The 20,726-nt window shown below is 39.9% G+C and overlaps 1 protein-coding gene across 2 annotated transcripts in view; it reads left to right on the forward strand.

Moving 5' to 3' along the window:
- Window positions 1-3,995: 3,995 nt before the first annotated feature.
- The window catches only part of RET (ret proto-oncogene), an 80,092-nt gene continuing 63,361 nt past the window's right edge, over window positions 3,996-20,726 (forward strand). Inside the window, exons 1-2 of one of the 2 annotated variants that reach the window (XM_027700152.1) lie at window positions 3,996-4,097; window positions 4,473-4,804. In XM_027700152.1, coding sequence (XP_027555953.1) covers window positions 4,759-4,804 — 46 coding nt within the window. In that variant the 5' untranslated portion in view covers window positions 3,996-4,097; window positions 4,473-4,758. Of the gene's footprint in view, window positions 4,098-4,450; window positions 4,805-20,726 lie in introns of those variants that run through there. The other variant, XM_027700153.1, reaches the window with a different exon arrangement.

A 20,726-nucleotide genomic window follows, 5' to 3' on the forward strand; every position in this document is an offset into this window, starting at 1 on the left:
AACTTACGTTTCAAAGGGCAACAGTCCGGTGTCAGTGCATCTGAACAACACACACTCCACATGCCTTGTTACTGACATAACAGCATTCATGGACAATCCTTTGAACAATGATAGGAAAACTGAGATTGAGTTTTCTGTCAGTTTTGAGGGCTAATGTAATAAGACAGATGCAAGATTACATGAGATCCTGAGTGGAAATGAAACAAGAAAACAGCCATTGTGTGCGAGTATTGGGAGAATTTGTTTCCTCTTTGCATGGAAATGCTGTAGCATAATCACCCTGTGCTTCACGGGAACCTGCAGCAATGAGGTCAAGCAGGTGAAACTTTCAGATAAATCAATGGTCAGAGAACTATTTTGTTACTGACTTCTGATGGCATCAGACATTGAGATCTTTTGTCCAAGAAAACAGATGGCTGTGATTTATGATTTTATTATGGTTTTGATAGTAAAGTTTATGCTTTCAGTCAAACAATCTGATGGTCAGAAATCAGGCAATTTTTGTGGACTCATGGATCTTCAAAAAGGCTCTATATTGTATTTACAGTGACACAAACTACTGTTGTTGGAGGAACTTAGAATCTTATCGCCCAGAAGAAGCAGTGAGGTCAGATGAGTCCTGTTGAAGCCAGCTCATGGGAGGAATAGCTGTGACAGGTCACCAAGGAACATTGGTGGTCTTGATCCTGGCCCAGGCTCATGATCTGTTCTACTTTCCCTCACACAGCATCTTCACTTATGCCAGTCCCTTGTCTCTGTTTTCACAAGAATCCTGGTTTTGCCTTGACATCTGTTTATTGGACAACACTGAGCTCTTGCTTAAACTTCATGTTATCAAGACAGTTGGTAGCACTCTTTCTCCGCAAGAATGATTGAATACCTCCTGACTTGAAAGAAATAGCTTCTTGGTTCCCTTGTCTAGGTGCCATGCTAGAGACATCTCTTAGCACAAGTTTGCTGTTTTTTGTGGCACTGAGTGTTTCTGACCAATTCATAGCACTTTTAGATGAGTATTCCAGGAAAACGCACTGCTTTTAGCCCTTTCAAATGGACAAAAATTAAATAGATGATGTTCAAATGTAAGATGTATGTAACAAGTAGAGAAAAAAGGAATAGACAGAAGGACAGGAAAATAAAGCCCAGGAATTGTGGAAAAACATGTATATAAGAACTTGAATTAAGTATCCCATGCAGATAAATTGTCATTGTCAGGATCAAAATTTGATCTCTCCTTTTACTATTAGATCTACCTCAGGAAGAATATCTGTTCAGTGCCATCCTAGTTGTAACTGTATGAAAGGCTTGACAGTTTGATCACAAAGTAGTGTTGAGTGCAATTTCTATAATTTTAAAATATTTTTTGCTAACGTGATCAACAGCAGCAGTTCAGACTCTAAGACTCTACAGTAACCAACCTCATAGCATGGGGGGAAAAGTACTCAAGTCCTGAACTGATCAAGAATTGGATTTTAAACACAATGTTCTAGGAGGAGTTTTGCCTGAAAATATTTCAATGTTCATGTGTGAGTGTTTGGAAAACATGGCAAGGTGGAACAATCCTCAAGTGCCCTGCCCTGATGCTAAGTGAGCATCACCTAAGACTTCTGATGGAACCAAGAAACTGTTATGAATCAGCATCAGTTTCAGGAAGCATTATGGTATCAAGACATCTCAGGGTGCCTTTATAGAAGAAAAACCTACCATAATTTAATAGCTCAGCCTGCTGTGCCAAATGAATGAGTCAAAGCAAGGGAGAGTATGAGCCATAGTTTCACAATTGCAGCCTGCAGGAAAGTGTTGATTTACTTCCAAAGTATTTTTGCTAGGAGAGTGCTGCGAGATGTTACTATAAAGATTGAGCTTGTCTGGGAAATTAAGGACACCTTGCTTTTCTATTCCCCATTTACAAGCACTGATTTTCATTCAGTTTTCAAAAGGCCTCCAGGCAAAGAAACCAAGTGAATGACATGAACGTGTATTTTATGCAAATCAGAGCAGAAGTTAGCTGTTGGAAGGAGATGGTTGTTGTAGGCTTATATTCCTCATGTAAACTCAAGGGCAGATGGTTCACAGCCTGTTTTGGGCCTCTTCAGGGATGTGGAAACCAGGCTGGGCAGGACAGGTTTCATTTTTTCCCCCTGAAGTTTGAATTTTGAGTGGAAAAGTTAAAATGCCTCCATTTTGATAGGCTTTTGTGAGGTTTCAGAGGTGCTGCAGTTAAGTTATTTTTGCCTTCCATGTGGTAGGCTGTGTTTCCCGGATGAATTATGTTTCCTCAATATACCATCACTTTTCCCTGTTCACTGTAAAGAGACTGTAAAGGAGAACAGCTCCAGAAAGAATAGTGACTACATTAACATGAGAGAGATCATCACTGTAGCTGGAACAATGAAGACACCAGTATTTAGTCCCTTTCTCATCCAAGTTGGCCAGTTTTTTCCAGATGTGCTGTGCATAAGCTCTGAAAATGAATAAATCTGCTTAACTTAAAAGCCTGGAAATCAAATGAAAAAATTATTCTGATGACCTTACTTCTGTTCCTTGTATGACGAACATGATGGCATCTAAAACCAGTTTTAGTGCGCTGGAGCAGAGCCTGAAGCTGGCAGAAGAGTATAGCCTTGGCTTCAGTTGCTGAGATGCCAGAAGAGATTGTAAGTCCTTGAAATTCTTCCAAGAAGTCACTTTGTCCTGGATGGAAACTGGCATTTATCAGTGCAGATGATAGTGGTGTATTTTAGATGGCATCAATATTGATTTGTATACTGCACGAGCTTTTAAATATGATTTAAGATAAAGCTTAGCTTAACGTAAGACATTTCTCTACAAAGCATTGATTTAATGTTAATGTTTCATATGTTGCTTTCTTTGCTATAGCCTTTCCTTTGGTTTATGGAGACTTCCCCAGTTCCCTCTTTCAGGCACTTGCAAAAGCCCCACAAATACTTGAGCACGTGAGTAAGTATTCAAAAGTTTAATTTATACTATCTGACAGGCAGCTTCAAATGCAATTAATGGTGGTCATTAATGTTCATCTCAAATTCATTATTACCCTTCCAGGTGCTTGGACTTGGCTTATTGTTTTCCCAAGCCTTATGATGACCATGGGAATGCTTGATGGAGATCTAACAGAAAAGTTGAAATAGGCTAGATCTTTTACCAGTTCGGTAGGGTAGTTTCTTGTACTTTGCCTCTTACAATGCTGGGTATTGTAAGCAGAGTCCTTACAAGTCTAGAGAGAGAATTTCCTATTTGGTTTGTATTTAAATAATCTATAGCAATTCTTGCTCGGTGCAATGGCACTGAGTATCAATCTACTGTGTGTGTCTCCTTGCTCTTGCTTGGGCGTTTCAGAGTGTGAAGGCTGGGGAACATCAGCGCTGTAGCTGCTGATCTGTGTCTGTGTCTGAATCCTGACGCCCAGATCTCTGGAGCAGCGCAGCTGTGTGGAGGCAGCATCAGCTTTGGGGAGAGGGGTAGAAAAAACATTTCCCCAGCAGGTTGAAGATGCCCTGAGAGGAGAGGGGCAGGGTTTTCTCCAGGCGGGAGTCGCCGTGTCCCCTCCGGAGCCTGCGCGGGCGCGGTGCCGGCGGGCGTTGCAGGGCTGTGCCCGCCCCGTCCCGGGCTCCCCGCGGGTGCTGCGCGGCTGCGGCAGCGGGGCCGTGGCCGGGCGAGGGGCAGGCTCGGCGCTGCGGAGGGTTCGCCGGGCGGAGGCTGCTCCGGCAGCGGCGCAGCGAGTGCTCTGGGCGGTGTTTGCGAGCGGCGGCTTTTTCGGAGTGCTTTTCTCGGCGATCCCGACCTGTTAAAGCGCATTTCTGCTTTGGCTTGGTTAGATTTTTTTTTTCTTTTCCCCTCCCGCCTGCGGTTTGAAAGTGGCGTTTCGCCGCTCAGCGAGACGCGTGCGTTCCGGGTTACTTTGGTTGCTTGCCAGGTAGCGCACATCTTTTACAGCATCCTCCTACCATCAAGCAAAAATTGTCTCCTCTCCCAAGGATTAATTATTCAACACGTTTAATGTGTTTGGGGCTGAGAGGGGAGGCGGCCACTCGGGCACATCCTGGTGCCGCAGCGCCTGTCCCCGCTTTGTCTCGCACCTGGTGTGTTTGCGCGGCTCTCCCGCCTTCCTCCCCCTCCAGCCGCCGCCTCCTGCTCCTCCCGCCCGCGTCCCGCTCCCTCCGCGCGGGGCCGGGGCACTGGGACGCGCACCGGGATCCGGCGGTGCCGCTGCCGCCCGGCCCCCGCACCTTGCCCGCGGGGATGCTCGGGGCGGGGCCGGCTCCGCGGGGGCTCCGCGGGCGGGGCGGGGCGGGGGCCGCCCGCCGGGCGGGGCGGCAAGTGCGGGGCGGCCCGGGGAGGAGGGCCGGGGGCTGGCTGGGGCCGGGCGGTGCCGCTGCCCGGTCAGCGCGGGGGGCTCGGCGGCGGGCGCGGAGCAGCCATCGGGGCTTCGTTGGTGACTTCGCTTCTCCCCGCAGAGCCCGAGAGGCGCCGGCACCACTGAGAGGACGAGGCGCTTTTTCCCGGCCGGTGGCGGCGGGGCGGCACCGGACCCAGGAGGACCGAGGGAAAGACCGGCGGACAGGCATCCCGGCGCGGGTCGTCCCGTCCAGTCCCTGCCCGGCTCGGTGCTCCCATCGCGGCTCGCTGCCGCCGCCCTGGGCCATGGGCCAGCCCGACTGAGAACCGGCGGGTCCGTCCGCAGCCCGGCTGGTGCTGCCCGAGCGCCGAGGCGGGGCCGCAGCAGCCACGGCGCGGGGGAAGATGCTCTCGGCGGGGCGCACGGCGGGCGCCCTCCTCCTCTGCGGGGGTAAGTACCGCCGAGCCCGGCCTCACGGGAACTTCGCGGAGCTTGGGTGATGGGTGTCACCAGCGCCTGGGTCCGGCTCCGAAGATCTTTCCCAAAATACAGACAAGATATAAATAATCCTAATACGTTTTCTTCTTTTCTTAAGCGCTAAGTTAGAACAGATGTGAGTTTTCTTTTTCTTTGAATTTATGATGTGAAAGGGAAGAATATTAAAGTGTATTCCTATTTTAAGTTTTTAAAACATTACTCCTTTTCTGTTTTCCTCCTCTCAGAGCTTTTTGTATGATCAGATAAAATGCGTTTCGGATTGGTAAATGAAAATGACCAGAATATGAAAAGTTACTGAGTTGTAACTTAGATGATGCTATCCACAGATGTCAAGTTTCTAAAGCAAACAGCAAATCCATTATATCTCTTTTTCTTCCATATGGCTTTGTTTGCTGATGGATTTCTGACATTTACATGAATAAATCAAAGTTGTTGTATAGTAGAGAATGTAGTGTAACCTTGCACACCAAAAATGCTTTTATGAAAAAAAGCAAAGCCCAAACCAGTCCCGTAGTTCACTAGTTGATTTAACAGTGGGCAGAGTGCCCTATTAATTCTGTCTTTGTGATATCCCATAAGCGTGTGATTTATTCCTTCTTGTTATTTTCAGAAGAATTGTATTGGTTCACACCATTTTAAACTTCTTTCTGTAACTTTCAAAGATTATAAAGCTGCTATTTTATTTCATTATTTTGTTTCATTTTTTAATTTCATTTTTTCCTTTAGTATGCTAAAATACTTCAAGTTGCCCGTATTCCTTCTCTTCCTAGTACATTATTGTTAAGGCCTGATCTTCGTAAAAACTCATTGGTACTGAAATCTAGGATATCTGGTGATAAAATGTGTAGGATGTACTGCATCTAAACACTTAGTAAAAAAATAAAATGGGTTGTATCCCAAGACATTTCACTGTCAAGAAGAATTAGCCGTACTTGTATTGCTAATGGATGATCTATCATGCCTACTTTGCTTTTATCTTCAGCAAATCCATTTCCTTTAATGTTTTTGGCAGAATTAGGAGAAATGTAATTTACGCAGGTTCTTCAGCTGGAGGGGTATGTTTTCATTAGCCAAAATGATTCACATGCATTTGCTTGAAGATGATTTTCAGCGTTTTCTGTTTAAGTTGGACAGATGAGCTTACTCCAGTTCATGCTGTGATAGCCCAGATTATTGTAGATACTTAATTAACTGGTGTTTGGAACTCTGAAGCTGCTTTCTTGTAAGTTTTGGGGTTTGGGTTTTTTTCATCATTTCCCTTTCAGTTGCACTATGATTTGATTTTACTTTTAGTTGTATAGCTTTATATGAACTACACTCTGAAACTCTCAAGGGGAAAAACTATTTTCTTCTCTATGTGTTCTCCCCACTCAATATAGATATCTAAACCTTTCTAAGTATCAGACCTCAGCAGTTGGAAATAGTTTTAAAGACTTTTTATTAATAAATGTGACCATAAATTGTTAACTCTTAGATCTGTCCATAGTTTGGAGGAATATTATAGGAGTTAATTTATATGAGTAGGGAAGGCTGCCAAATAGACTTTTTTTATATACCACTTGCTTATACTTATAATTGCAAATATTTTGTTTATGCTCTCAGCTTTGACTTAATTTTTACTAAAACTATGGGGAAGAAAAGTTGTGTATATCTATGCTCACACTTTAGTGTAATTGTATTCAGTTATTTCCAGAAGTCTAACATATTAGCAATGTTATATGGGCGTCTGTTGGTGGAGAAGCGCTGTTTCACACTGTTTAGATGTGTGACACTAATTCCTATTTTATGTAATAAAAGCTGAGTTGACAACAGGGGTAAGATGAGGCATTGTGTCTTGGAGGTACCAGCAAAATCCCTGCATTCGTGGAGTTTCAGGTTAGAAGCAGAGCTATCTTAGGAGTGATGATGCAATCCCCTCATAGGTGGAGGAATGCAGTGAAACTCCAGTGGGCTCCATCCTAGGGGAAAGGCAGAGATACTTCAATGGTAACTGTGTCGTGCTTTTGCCAGCTGTTGTGAAGGAATCTCTCTCACCTGGGCAAGACCTCATCATAGAGGATTCCCACCCAAAGTTAACATGCAGTGATACCCTTGCACTCACCTGTTGTTGGTACATCTTTGGTTTATCTAAACGTGGGATTTTGGAAAGCTTAAAGGTGCCGTAGTTCTTAAAACATGTGCTCACAACAAACCCAAAGGCATTTTACTAAGTAAGCTGGAGTAGCCAATCTAGTGAGCGTACTGTTAGTTGAAAGGATTAGATTTGGTTATTTTGTATTGCTGGGCTTCAAAAAGCACACTGGAGCATTTGTTCTGAAGCAGAAAAGTGTAGCCTTGCTGCTTTTGCACCAAAAGTCTCCTGCAGGCACTGGTATTAACATGCAGCAGCCTAGAAGTAGCAAAAACAAAAGGAATGTTTCCTCTCAAATTAAGGCTTCTGTCTCTTTCATCAATATCAATTAAAAGAAATTCAGGATTTTGTTATGGAATGTGTACATGTATTTTTCAAAAGTTTCACATCCTATCAGTTGTAGGGCTTCAGGGTGTTTACTTGCACATCGTGCTGCATGGCTTTCTGGTGCTGGAGTTCTGATTCATTTCTGAAAGCTCATTGATATCAGAGGAGGACCTTGTTCAGTTAAATGTAAAAAAGAGTGCCTGTGGAAAAAGCTTGGTAGGATTTTCTCATCTGGAAAGTAATTTTTGTTATTAAAAGGAATACTTTTGAAGAGATAATTTGTTTTCAGTGAATAAAATAAAGTTTGTAAGCATTATGCTTTGCCTATTTTGTAAAATTGGATGGGAAAGCTGCTTCTACATGAAAATATATTAGGGATCCTACTTCAACAAGTGTGCTTTTGAATACAGATTATTCAACTTTTTCTCTGTTTTATTGACTGTGATATGAAACTACTGATGAATGTATTGGTTCTAATATGCATTTAGAATGAATTTGGATCTGTTTGGAATCGATTCTTACAGTATGTTTCCATGCTGCCAGGGTTACTGTTAATGTTTTATTTTGACCAGTTACAATTTACAGCAAGTCCTGGCTTAACTCATGTGTCCAGATCAAGGACAGACCAACTGTGCAAATATTAACATTCTTCTCCCCAAAGTCTAGATATTTTGTGTAATATTTGTTTTTCATGATAGTAAATGGATGCTTTTTCTAGGAGAACACCTATGCAATTCTTCCTTCCCCCAAAAAAATAAAGAAATCTCCTGTGTACTCATACCTTCAGATCAAAGCAATGCTGATCAGATCAAATGGTGGAGCACAGACCATTGTCTTGAGCCAGGGACTGGGCTAAGACAGACACAAATTTGTGTGCCTATTTTTTTGGCAGTGCTCTGGTCAGACAATATATGATCAGGATTTTGCTTCTGTTTTATTATAACCCTGAGTGTGGAGTAAGGTCAAAGGGAATCTGTGAAGAAATATGAGAGGCTCTTCATTAGATACATGTCTTATTTGGGGAGGATCGAATGGTTATGAGAAAATTTCAGACCTCGCCGCTCCTTTTGATAGAAAACAAAGTATCAGTTTCAGTGCTTTGGTTCCTTCCTGCTTTGTTACTTTTCTTTGCCCAGATGTTCAACATCTTACCTGCTGGCTCTTCCCCAGGCACCTCACAGCCCACTGGTGGCACTTGCCCTCTGTCTGGCCACCCTGCTGCTGCCTGCATTGGACCGTAAAACTGCTGCTTCACTCTCACAGGACTGACTGCAGGGTTCATCCCAGTGCTCCTGTGAACTACCAGGGAAGGTGCCTGGACCCTTTGTGGCCCTCTAAACTTAGTGTCTCTCCTCATTGTATTCCCATTTCCGGGTCCTTCACCTTCCAGTTCCTTCACAAATTAAGTTTTGCACTGAAGTTCACAACCTCCAGCATTTTGCATTTCACAGAATGTAATTTACTTTGTTGTTTTTTTCTAACTCATGCTAATAGGATCCATATTTGTGTTATATTTAGTTCCCTTGTCATTGTTATGTGCTCCCTTCTGAGGGTATGAGTCAGGGCAATATGTGGTATTGGTGTGATTAATTCTGCCAATCAGTTTGTTGGAGTCTTGGTCTTTGGCTTCGTTCAAGAGTTTTGTTACTATCATAAAGATAGTATAAAGGAAATGAATATGAAGATTACAAAACCCCATCATTTTAATGCTTAAAACTCATTTGTTAGGCTTTGATTAGCAGACAAGATTTCTTGTAGCATTAACATAAGCAGTCAGTTTGTATAGCAGTGTGGGTTCTGCACCTGAATGCGAGATTCATGTTCAGTAGTGTGTCCACCTTCAGTTTTCCATCTGCATGTCATTTTATAGTCTTACATGTTTTTTCTTTTACTGAAGCGACAGATATGACTGGTGAGAGCACATGTATTTTGTTAATTTTCATTTTGTCCTGTTCCCCTCAGTTTGGCACCTGAAAGGAAGGAAAGGATTTATTGTCTTGTTGCTGTACTTCCATGCTTGGCACTGCTGGTCCTGCTCCTCCACAATGCTCTCTTGTCCATAATGCAAAGTAGCAAATACAAATATGCCCTGCGTTGGAAAAATCCGTACTGCAGAAGCCTAGTGTTTTTTGGAGAGCCTTGATGTGTAAAGGTCATTTAGAGCCTGTCTGCGGTGAGGAGAGGGTTTGCTTTATCCAGACATTGGCATCCTTCAGCTTTCTGGCAGAACTGTAAGTTGTGCCAGCTGGTGATGGACTGGCAATTGCCTCCTGGTTTTGAAATGTAACAAATAGCCTGTAACAAAATCAACAAAATGGGTGTGTTTGTATTAGTAATAGTAAGGTTGCAAAGCTTACCTGAACACAGGTGGTGGTTCCCTATGTGAGAGAGGTGGATGTTAAGATCATCCTCTTTCAGGACTGAGGCACGCTCATGCTACAGTCTGTTCTTAGCTCTTACTTTCCACTTTTGTTTGGTTTGGCAGAAGCAAAGCTTAAAAATTCACCAAAATATTCTAAAGAAACTTCAGAATTGTTTATTCTCCAGATGATTTTTTAAAAAACTGTATTACATTTTGGAAAGCAAGCGACTGAAGCATTGCAAGGATAAACACAGCAATTTCTGTGGGAGAAGGATAGATTTGAGGTTTGCATATTAGTTTGGTTAGATCAGGATTCAAGTTCAGTTAACAGCTGTGTTACAGATTTGCTAATTGTCTCACACTCTCAGTTTTCTCTAAAGTACTGCCACCAAAAACTTTCTCCTTTGAGGATCATATGCATTGTTGATTGACTAACACATAATTCCAAACTGGGGCGTACTGGAGCTGACGCAAAGTGGGGAAAACACACTGGGAAACTTTACAGAATCTCTAGAGCGATAATGCATCAATGAAAACCAGCATCAGAGAAGCTGCAGAATAAAATCTATTCAGAGGCTTTATTTTTACAATGTGATCTTGTCTTTCATCAGTGATATTGGTCTATTCCACAATGTTTTGGCAAAGTCATTTGAGCCTTTTGACAAATTTTCATGTTGCTATGTTGCTAGTTAATAAGGTTATTGAGAAAGTTTTTGTTAATAAAACAATAAGTCAGCTGAAGTGTGAATAGCCAGAGGTATTTTGCTCCTTTGGGAGTTCACCTTTTTTAAAAAGTATCTGAAGTGATCCCTTTTTTCCCTACATGAGGAAAACACAAAACTGGGTTTGTTAAAGGTTACTTCATAGAAGTAGATGAATAGTTTCAGATTTCTAGATCTTGAAATGAGACCATAAACATACCAGGCACATTTTTACCTATGAGATGCTACGTAAATCTGCTGAAGCGAAGATGATCATCAGCGCTTTAGAGCTTAAGGAAAAATTAGTGTGATTGCAGTCAAAAAAAGGGAATTGGAAAATTTGCTGGGGTAACACTGCCAAAAATGTTGTTTGACTGAATTACTTTAGAAATCTGGCTGATTGTAAATCAGGTGATTGTAAAAAGAAAATGGATATATGACTCCTAATGGCTGTCTAATGGCTTTTCAGTGTATGCCTTTAGAAAACTAATTAAACAATATATTTAACTGATATAACAAAGTTGCTTGTGTTGCTGTAATGGGTGGTTGTTTTTTTTTCTTTAGTGTCCATTATGGCTTTCTTGTAAGTGAGACAAATTTCAATCTCAGATAATAAAATTAAATCTAGGTTTTTCTCCTAATTCAGAGACACCAGGTTTTCTGATATGGGCAATTCCATTATCTGTTCTTTTCACATGTGAAATGGCAAAACTCGTATTGACATCAGTAGGCAAGAATTTCACATATCTCTGAAGCCCCTTAAAGACTAATTTTGCCACTGAATTAGAACAAGCATCCAGTAGTCCTATCAGTGCCATTCCAAAAGTGGCTTGGAGATGAGACTTAAATCCTCCCAGTGGCTTGAGGACACAAAATTGGTATTGCAAAATGTAGATGCATAATCGTGGATAGGTCTTTACCATTCTTACATCAAGAGCTGATACTTTCAGACTTGCCCCTAACACAGATGGTGCAGAGCAGCTCCCCTTGACTCCCTTAAGAGGTGATAGTTCTGCACTGGTTGGCTTCTGGAGGTTTTTGGCATTTGTTGGTAAGTTTGCCTTCCATATTGCAATATCTAGTGTGGACTTCAAAAAGTATTTCTGTGCAAAGAGAAATAAGGATGTAAGAAATATCAATGGTTCACAAGATGTTGGTGAGAATGGATTGGATTCACTAGGTTATCTTCTCAACTCCATGCCACTGTGTTGCTCAAAAATTACCTCTCATATTGAAAGTAGCTCTTTGTGTTGCTGCTGTGCATTTGAGGGGAAGGTACTGACAGCCAGTATTCCTGCTTGGTCAAGAAGGAGGGTAATAGTTTAGATTAGTACAAATAAAATGGAACATAAAGTCAAAGAAAAGCTATGGTTTCCTGAAATTTAGCCCATAACAGTCTATGGCTTTAAAAAGCTGATTTAAAAGAAATAAATAAATGAATTATGTCTATTTGGATGGGAATACCCAGTATAGAATGATTAATACATAGGTTTATGACAGTCAGTCATCTCAGAGTAGCAAAGGGTTTGAAATGTGTATGTACTCTAGAGCAGCAATCAGACTTTCTTTTACATAGAATAAAAAGAGGCACTGGGAAATCATATGAACACATATTGCCAGATTGTTTTGTGCAAGACTGTAAGTCAAAAGAGTGCTGTTCATGAAATCTAAATAATAGGGAGGGGGAAGAAAGAGATTCAAAAAACTCTCATCAGGGAAAGGCTTAAAGTTTTGATTTTATTAGGAAAAGAAGTCTATTTTCTAGGAAAAAAATACCAAAAATTCAAGTGGGGAGTAAGGGAATGGGAGTGGATTTCGGTAGAGGGCATTGAATGTTATGTGAAGTTGCACTGTGATGATTGGGATGTTTTGAAAGGACCTTTGGAGAAAGTATCCAATGCTGATTATTAATAACAGAAAAGTGCTGCTTTGGCACCTCCAGTATGAAAACGTAATTTTGTAAAGCATTTTAACGGAGCTTTCTCCCATCTCTGAAGTGCTTAAGCATATGTTTAGGTTTATCCTGTATCAGCAAAATGCTTTAGACTGAGACTGCTGCATCAAAGCCCTGTAAAGAATTGCACAGCAGTTCCCAAAGTTAAAACTCTGGCAGTTTAACTCAAGTGCCAAATGTCTCTTTGCTACCATTTGATGTCAGGTTCCCCTTTCCTGGTGTGTGCCCAGTCTAACAATTGGCATGGCTCTGAGGTGCAGGTTTCCCTGTTGTGTGACTAACATATGACAAGTCAGAATAAACATCTCAAACTTCTTTTGCTGTGTGCAAAATACAAAGACTCACCTAGTTTTGGAGCTGCATGTGCTACTACTCAGGCATGTAGGTGAGGTTAGCTTGCATAGAACTCTGTATTGTCTTAGTTTACAATATCAAGGCTGGTTTGTTTAGAGCTGATTTGAATACCTTTGTCCTCCCTTGTCACCCAAGATTTAGGTACAATGTTCCTGACTGCTTCCTCTATGTGACTAAGGTACACGTTTCACTGACAGCTTGAACAAAGTTGTGTGTGTACATATATAGAGAGAATGATTTATTTAACTGGATAGTTTTAATGGGTAGCTTTTTTAATAGTCTAACTTCCCTGAGTTAGACCAGGTAGGATGTCCTTAAAGCTTTCTATACGACTGTGGTTTCTGTGAACTCTAGATATTTGGCAATGGTTTCTGGTGGCTCACTTGTGCTGCTTTTGAACCATGAGTTATATACTAGGTACCCTGTTTATTTTGATAGTCAAAGTGTCTTTGGAAAGAGAAGCAAATATAAAAGAATTACGATTGTCTGTTACTGCTTTTCAGCAATTCTGGATAGAGCTTTCTCTAGCTGAGCCTGTGGATGTCAATGAAATAAAAAGGAGGAAGATGATTTCTGTACAATGGCTCATCCCAGTTTCAATTATGAAAAGAAAAAAAAAAGCAATGGGAATGTTTAAATTTTGGGTTTGAACATACACGTTTTGAAGTAATGAAGAAGAAACAATATGGCTGTAATATAAATTTTATTGCACATTTCAATTCAGCATTGCTGACGTGCTCTGGATGAGAAAGCATTTTAAACAATTTTATTGCTTTGGTAAACTTTTGCCTTTGGGAAGATCAGAAAAGTTGTCCTAAGTTGCTTTGCTAAGGACTTTTTGGCTAGTGAGAGAGTTTATAGCATACATTTTCCAGATTTTTTTTGTACTTAGAAAAGGAGAGGGAAAAAAACCCAAACATTTAAAACTTAGCTTCTGTAGATCCGGCAACAAGCAGGATATCTTAAGATACTGCGATAGATCACCTTATAAAAGCCCTGTAAAAACCAGAAACATTTATAAAATTATTTTCCCTTATACTATTGAGGAATTTAAGTGAACCTGTTGTTGGGAAAAAGGTCTTGGTTTAACTGTTTATTTTCTTAGGTTTTAGTCTAATAAAATTTGAAATGAAAATTGGACCAAAAATTTAAGGGCAGTAAATAGCTTAAGAAAATAAGTAACAATGGCAAGCCCAAGGTTTTACTTCTTGCCTTTTTTTGTGCTCCCCTACCCCCCTTGCCCTTCTTTTTTTTTTTTTAATCTGGCTGCAAAAGACTATTTTTTTTGTGTTTTTATAACTTTTCCAATAATTTATTAAGCCTTGTCTCCTGGGATTGTGCAGTTAGGTGTCAATTTTTCCCTTTTTGGAAAACATTGTGTCCTCTGTCTTTGCACAGGCCCTTTTGGGTTAGCCATCCTACATAACTGACAATTAGAAAGCAAATTAGAAGAATCTGTATTAGTCTCTACGTTGGCTTTTTAGAATATGTTTGTCCACAACACAACTTCTGGGAGACAATACAGGAAATGTAGGTTATTTAAGTATTTAAATTGGTAAGTACAAACTCAGTTTAGCTTCAATATAGTAGTTACACATGTCAGAATAATAAGGAGACTGGTAATAAGGACTTAATTTATAAAATGTTCTATTCCTAAAGAATCCTTATGGCAAACGATTTTTTTCTCCTTCCATTGGTAATCCTTGGTGATGGTGATAATGTAAGAATTACTACCCAGAGTCACACTGAAAATCCACCTGGCACAGTATTTTATTTCCTGGTGATACCTGGAGTATCCAGTTTTGAATGGTGCATTTTGGCCTTCATACTTCTTGGAATGCAAAGGGAAATAACAAGAACTTTGGAAATGCTGGTTTTGAAGAAAAATAGAAATTATTGGCAATATTTATTCACAGAGAACAGAGATCAAACTTTTCAGTTTATGCAGAAATATTATAAAGATGGATGTAATTGTGGAAATGACACGAGACATGATAAACGATATAAGGAAAGCATTTTGGTAGGAAGCAGCTGCAGTAATCTCTTGTCTGAAGTCACTGTGGAATTTCTGTTACTTGAGAGGATCTTAAGAATGGGTGGGACAGCAATGTATTAATTTATTGTATTGGTTATGTATAATTGATCCTACCGTGGATGGATTGGATGACTTCTCTTGGAAACTTTTGACTTCATCTTACAGTTTTGTGCTTAAGGTATAAGAAATAGGACAAATGCAGCTTTTGTATATCTGCTGAAGTTAATGCCTGGTATCTGATCAATCAGGGCTCCTTAAGAGAATATGATAACTTGTGTCTGCAGTTAATGTAATTTGAGAGTTGATAGCAAAATACTTACATTGTTAATCATCAACAGCTGAATAGGCAGGAGTTAGATGCCTTTGATATCAAGATGAGCTTTTGGAGTTTCTGGTTTTCAGAATATCCCCAGGGATGTATTTGATATGTGGTGGTCTTTGTCTTCTCAAAAATGGAGTTCTAATACCATGATCAGCATTCTCAAATCCCAGGCAATGAGCTGGGGACCTCACACTGGCATTTCCAATTAGGGCCTTGAAAAATCTATGTACATATGGCCTAACCTTGTCACCCAGAAGAATTAAGAGTGCTGTTTTCTTCAGACAAAAAGGGAAGTGCCTTGGAGAGATGATGTTTGTTGAAGTAGACACAGGATTTGATGATCCATTTTCTTAAGAGTTAAACTGGATTTATGCTTTGGTAGGCTGTTCTTATTAAATGAGAATTTAATGATAGCAGAAAGATCATGAAAAAAATCAGCACTGGGATTATAACTCTACTTGTCATTATTATCCACTCTGAATCCTAAATTGCAATTGCCAGGCCCGTTTATCTGTCCTTGTCTTCTGCTGCTAAGATCTCCTCATTTTATCAATGAAATGCTTTGTTAGATTTTAATCTTTGAAGACCTGCAGCTTGTTTATTTCCATTGTTTCACAGTTAGCATTTTCCACTGCAGTAACGCATTCACTGTAGTTTCGCATTTTCCATTTAAGTGTTTATGTTTAAATGTGCTTAACTTAAAATAGGGCTTGGGGCATGAGCTACTCAACCTGTGTTGGTTGGCAGCATTGGTCTCATGGAAGGAACCGAGGATAAGGTGTTTTATAAAATAAAACTCTGGGGGAATATGGTGCAATTCTATAATGTTATCCTGTTCCCCATTCTGAGGAGATATTTGTTTACCCTCTCTGTACCAGCGTGGCATAACAATAGGTTGTATCCCATTCTGAATGCAAGAAAAAGGCAGGAAATCACTATGAAGAGAGACTATTATTCCTTCTTTCCAAGGACTGAATTCAATCTAGTTAGTCTTGATTTGAAGCAGAATTGTTACCTTGTCACCTTTTCTGGCATTTGGACAGAAACCTACAAATGTGTGGAACTGCCATTGAAAATGAAATTGCAGTGGGCTACGTGATTACCTTTCCAAATGTCCTGATAGAGAGTGCAGACACTGTCACAGCATCTGTGATTGTTTAGACATGTGATTTGGTCTGGGAGGAATGTTTTGTTTGGATTTTTTTCCACATTTAACTTTTGAATAGCTTGTGAGTCCAGTCGGTCTTGCAATAGAATGAAAACCTTAACTCTTTTTACATTCATTAAAAAGATAAGAAGGAGCATTATTGTCACAGAGGTGATTTGGAGAAACTGCAGAACACCTCCAGAACACCTCATCTTTCCCTTTTCATGAGAGACACCTTTCTAGCAGCTTTAATTATGACTGGTCTTAGATATCACTAGATAATAGGTGTAGATGTATCCCTGTATCAGGGAATATATTGCCTAAACTGGTAACAACACTGAAGTTTTTTGTGCAAAGGCCTGCCTGCACCTTTTTTTGTTAAAAGCCCACATGTATCTAGGGTTGACCAGAGTTCCAAAATAAAACCCTGCTTAGAAAGAATGAGCTTAACAAAAAAGTTGTCAATGAAAGAATAACTTAAAAATAAAATATAAAAAAAACCCACAACGAAACTAATTCAGTTACTACGCTCCAGCTTCTGTGCCTGTCTTACTTGCCTGGAGAAATTCCAGCAAAGTGGGTGTTAAAATGCTAGTTTCTTTTCTGTTCCTAATGTCAATTATACTGGATGAGGGAAAACAGACTGAAGCTTAGGGAAAATCAGGAAACTGTCACTGCAGAAGTACTATCAAAAGCAGAACGGGCAAGATTTTCATATAATGGTTCACTAGTGTGTTTAAAGGGGTCATAGTCTTTTCTAGCATCACCTAATGAAGACTGATTTTTTTCACCTAGTTTTCAGGTAACCTGTGGACTGTAAAATAATTAAAACAAGAACAAAACTGCCGCTATTATGAATAGTGGGCTTGTTTCTTTTAAAGATGCTATACTTGCTTCTGGAGAGCACATTGAGACTAGTTTTCATTCCTTCTGCCATGGTAACTTTTCCCAACATGAAGTAATGAAAGACAAATTTGGTGACAATTTCCAGAGTTTGTAAATTACTTTGGAATAAAAGCAGTAAAAGGGAGGGGTTTTTCCATTTATTTCAATGAGACATTAACACCAAAGTCTTAGTCAAAGATCATCTAGAATATCACACAAATTTTGCAGGGGCTCTCTATTTTAAGTATCTACTGCTGGTTTTTAATAACAAGATATTACATGGTGATATATGAAGTGGGAGGTTCACGTAAAATAAGTATACTAGAAATTAAATAGGCCACATGGACTGTTTTGCTGATTTTTATCTTGCTAAATATGATCCTGTTATTTTGCAAATGCTGGTGGAGAACCAGGTGCATTACAGGTGCTTTCCATTTTCAGGAGTTCGTGTTTCTCATTATAAAATCAAGAGTCAATTTATTGTCAAGTACACAGATAAATATGTGCAAGTGTATTTGGTTTTACTCTCTCTGGAGAGAGTTCTCAAACTATGGTTTAGTTCAGTACATGTTTGACAGATGCTGGTGGTCTTTGTCTCCATGTCAGTGTCGCTGTATTGTGCCTCCAGCAGCTCAGTATCCATGGGAAAATAGGTTAGGTTTTGATCACTGGTTGCTGAACTGTGGGCCTCTGATGGACTGTCAGCCACAGTAAAGATCTGAGAAGCTATATTAAATAACTGTTTCAGTAGTGCTTGCAATTAAGGCCTCGATGATAAACATGCATGTTGTCCTAAAAAGAGCAGGAGGATTGAGAGACATACAAAATGCAGGAACCTCTCTTGTGGGTGACAATATTCCATAACAAAATTTTTGTTAAACAATTTTGAATACACAGCTAGTCCTCTTTTTTCTTTCCTCTCTTTTCTCAATTATACATATATATGTGTGTAAAAATAACAAACCAGTCAAAGAAAAAAGTCAAAGCAAACAAAAGCCTCTGACTGTCAAATGCCTTGAGGGCGTTTGCTGCTATTCTTAAGGCAGAGAAGAAGACTGTAAAGTAACTTTCTGAAACAATGGACATTTTTATTATAGGAGACTTAAAAATATGTTCAAAAATAAGTTTAGAATCAAGCCTTCTTCAGAATATTAAGGGTTTATCTGGCCTGTCTGCAGCTGTCAGGTTACTTGGTTTGTTCAAATAAAATTTGTAAAGTAGGGATTAGTCTGCTGGATCTGTAAGGTAAGGATTTCCCCTTTGTACACTTGGGCCTGTCAGATCTGGTCTGGGCACTGATGTCATACTTAATATATTATAGTTTAGCAGCAGTTGATGAACATCTATTCTTGTCAGCAAAGCTGGATACGTTTGTCAAGTGAGAAAGGGAGAAAGAGCCGTTTCACATTGTACTGTCACATCTCCCAGCAGTTGTAGTATTCAGCCCTGCTTCCCTCACACTTGGTATGCAGAATGAATGAGGCTGTTTTAGTATGACTTCTGTTTTTATAGTTAGCTGAACTTTGAAATTGTCTCCTAAATCATCCTTGCCAATAGCATTAACTACCCCTTTGCTGGTAGTCAGAGATTATTCTACAGTAAGTTAAAGGGTAACTCATCTTCTTTTGTGATGACAGGAAACATGGAGGGATGTAAAAGATAATGGCTAATTCAAAGCAGAGCACTCCACTCTGCTTCTGGAAATCCATCAACTGCATTCAAACACGGATCTGAAATTTTGCAACAAACTTGGAAAGCTCTTCCCTTTTCGCTGCTTCAGTAAATTGTTATCTGGTGGAGGATGATGCAGATGCCCTTGAATTATAATGCCTTTCATTACGAAGGGGTGAATTGCACATTAGCCTGGCATTCAGAATCCTGGAGGATTCAACCGCTGTGCTTTTACTGCTTCAAAAAGGTAAAAGAGAGATGCAAAGTAGATAAATTATGTGGTATTAAAGAAAGGTCTTTATCCTTCCTTCTCCTTTTGCAGAACCAAACCCCTGAAAATAGATCATTTAAAAATGTACTCATGCAGAGATGAGTCATCCCAGCTGTATGGCTGGATCAGGTAGTGAGGTGACAGGGGCAGGTGGAGCACAGGAACAGCAGGTGAATTGATCCTTGAGTAAACACCTGTGTTTGCTTTTTAAAAATTTTCTTGTTAAAGACAGCTGCAGCAAAGGAACAAGAAAAATCTAATGTAATAACAAGCTATAGAAAGATATTTCAGAGAGTTACTTTTTTCAGAAACAAATGGTATCTAGCTCACTTCAGTGGCAGTTCCATCCATACTTCTCTGTTCATCACCTGGGTTGTTTCTGGTACACAAAATCACGTTGTTGTGTTTGACAGCCAGATTGTTGCTGCTGTTATTAACTGTTTCAAAGAAATGACATTTTTTACTGCAGATGTGTGTGTGTGTGTGTGTGTGTGAGTGTTGGGGTCAAGAAAACATTCCTGCTAAATCAAGAGCATTATATCTTCATTTACTGTGTTCTTCTGGAGCAAGGCATCTTGTAAGACCTTGAGCAAAAACCATGAAAATTCAGGATCAGACTGTTTGCTGAAGGGGAAACATGGACTGGTTTGAGACAGGGGCAACTCCCTTTTTAAACACTCCCAAAACCTTAGGAAACACTTGGTCCAAGACAAATTTAAAGACAGCTCTCTGTTCTGAGAGGCTCTGTTTGGAGACAGGGGGAAAAGACCAGATTCTTCTGTTACAGCCACTCTTAATCTTTGAGTATAGAAATAATTTGTTTAGGCAGCATTTAGGTATGGCATTCAAAAACACTATAAAAATTATGAAGTAGATTGGTTTTGTTGGAACTATGATTATTCACAACTCTCGAAATGTGTCATGTACCACAAAGCATTTTTAATTTCCTGAGAACAATGCAACTTAAGATACCTTTCTTCATGAGGCCATTTGATTTATTAGAAAACTGCTAGATCCATGTATCACAGGCTGTGTTAATGATTGTTGTGTACCATTCCTACTGTGAAAACAGGAGAAGTGTGGTAGTGTGTTAAATTGTTGATGTACATTTTAACATGCTATATATATGTCTCTATACAAGGTCTGTTGAAGAAAAATAAAGGAAATATTCAATGCCATCCTTCCACCGTCATTGTAAAGCAGAGTAGGAGTTGTCTTATTAAAGTGTTCTGTCTTCCTTTGCTACCACATGTGAAAGAGATTTATTGAAAGTAGAGAAAACAACACTGATGAGAGAAACAGACTTACAGTGAAAGCCATTATCACAATATAGCTACACTGTTTAGCAAACACCTTATGGAAGACAATACAATGTGCCAGCAAGGCTGCTTTTATTTTCCAGTATTTCTTTACAAGCTAATCGACAATGTGCTTGATAAATTTAATCTTGTTATGATAGATGTATTTCCATTACAAGTAAATTTTACCAAATGGCTTAATTTATTTCATTTATTCCTTACAAAGTCAGTATGATACTTGAGAATCAAGCAGTTCTTTGATGTCAGTGTGCTAAATGATTAAGGGGGCAAAATAAATAAATGAATGAGTAGGAAATAAGATAGCCATCTACCAAAAAGAGTTTAAGTTTTGTCCAAACATTGACAAGCACTGCTGCCTTCAGAGGGCTTGGACCAATTCCTATGACTCACACCCT

This window comes from Neopelma chrysocephalum, unplaced genomic scaffold (genome assembly GCF_003984885.1).
Source record: "Neopelma chrysocephalum unplaced genomic scaffold, ASM398488v2 Primary Assembly neopelma1_143, whole genome shotgun sequence".
NCBI lineage: Eukaryota > Metazoa > Chordata > Aves > Passeriformes > Pipridae > Neopelma > Neopelma chrysocephalum.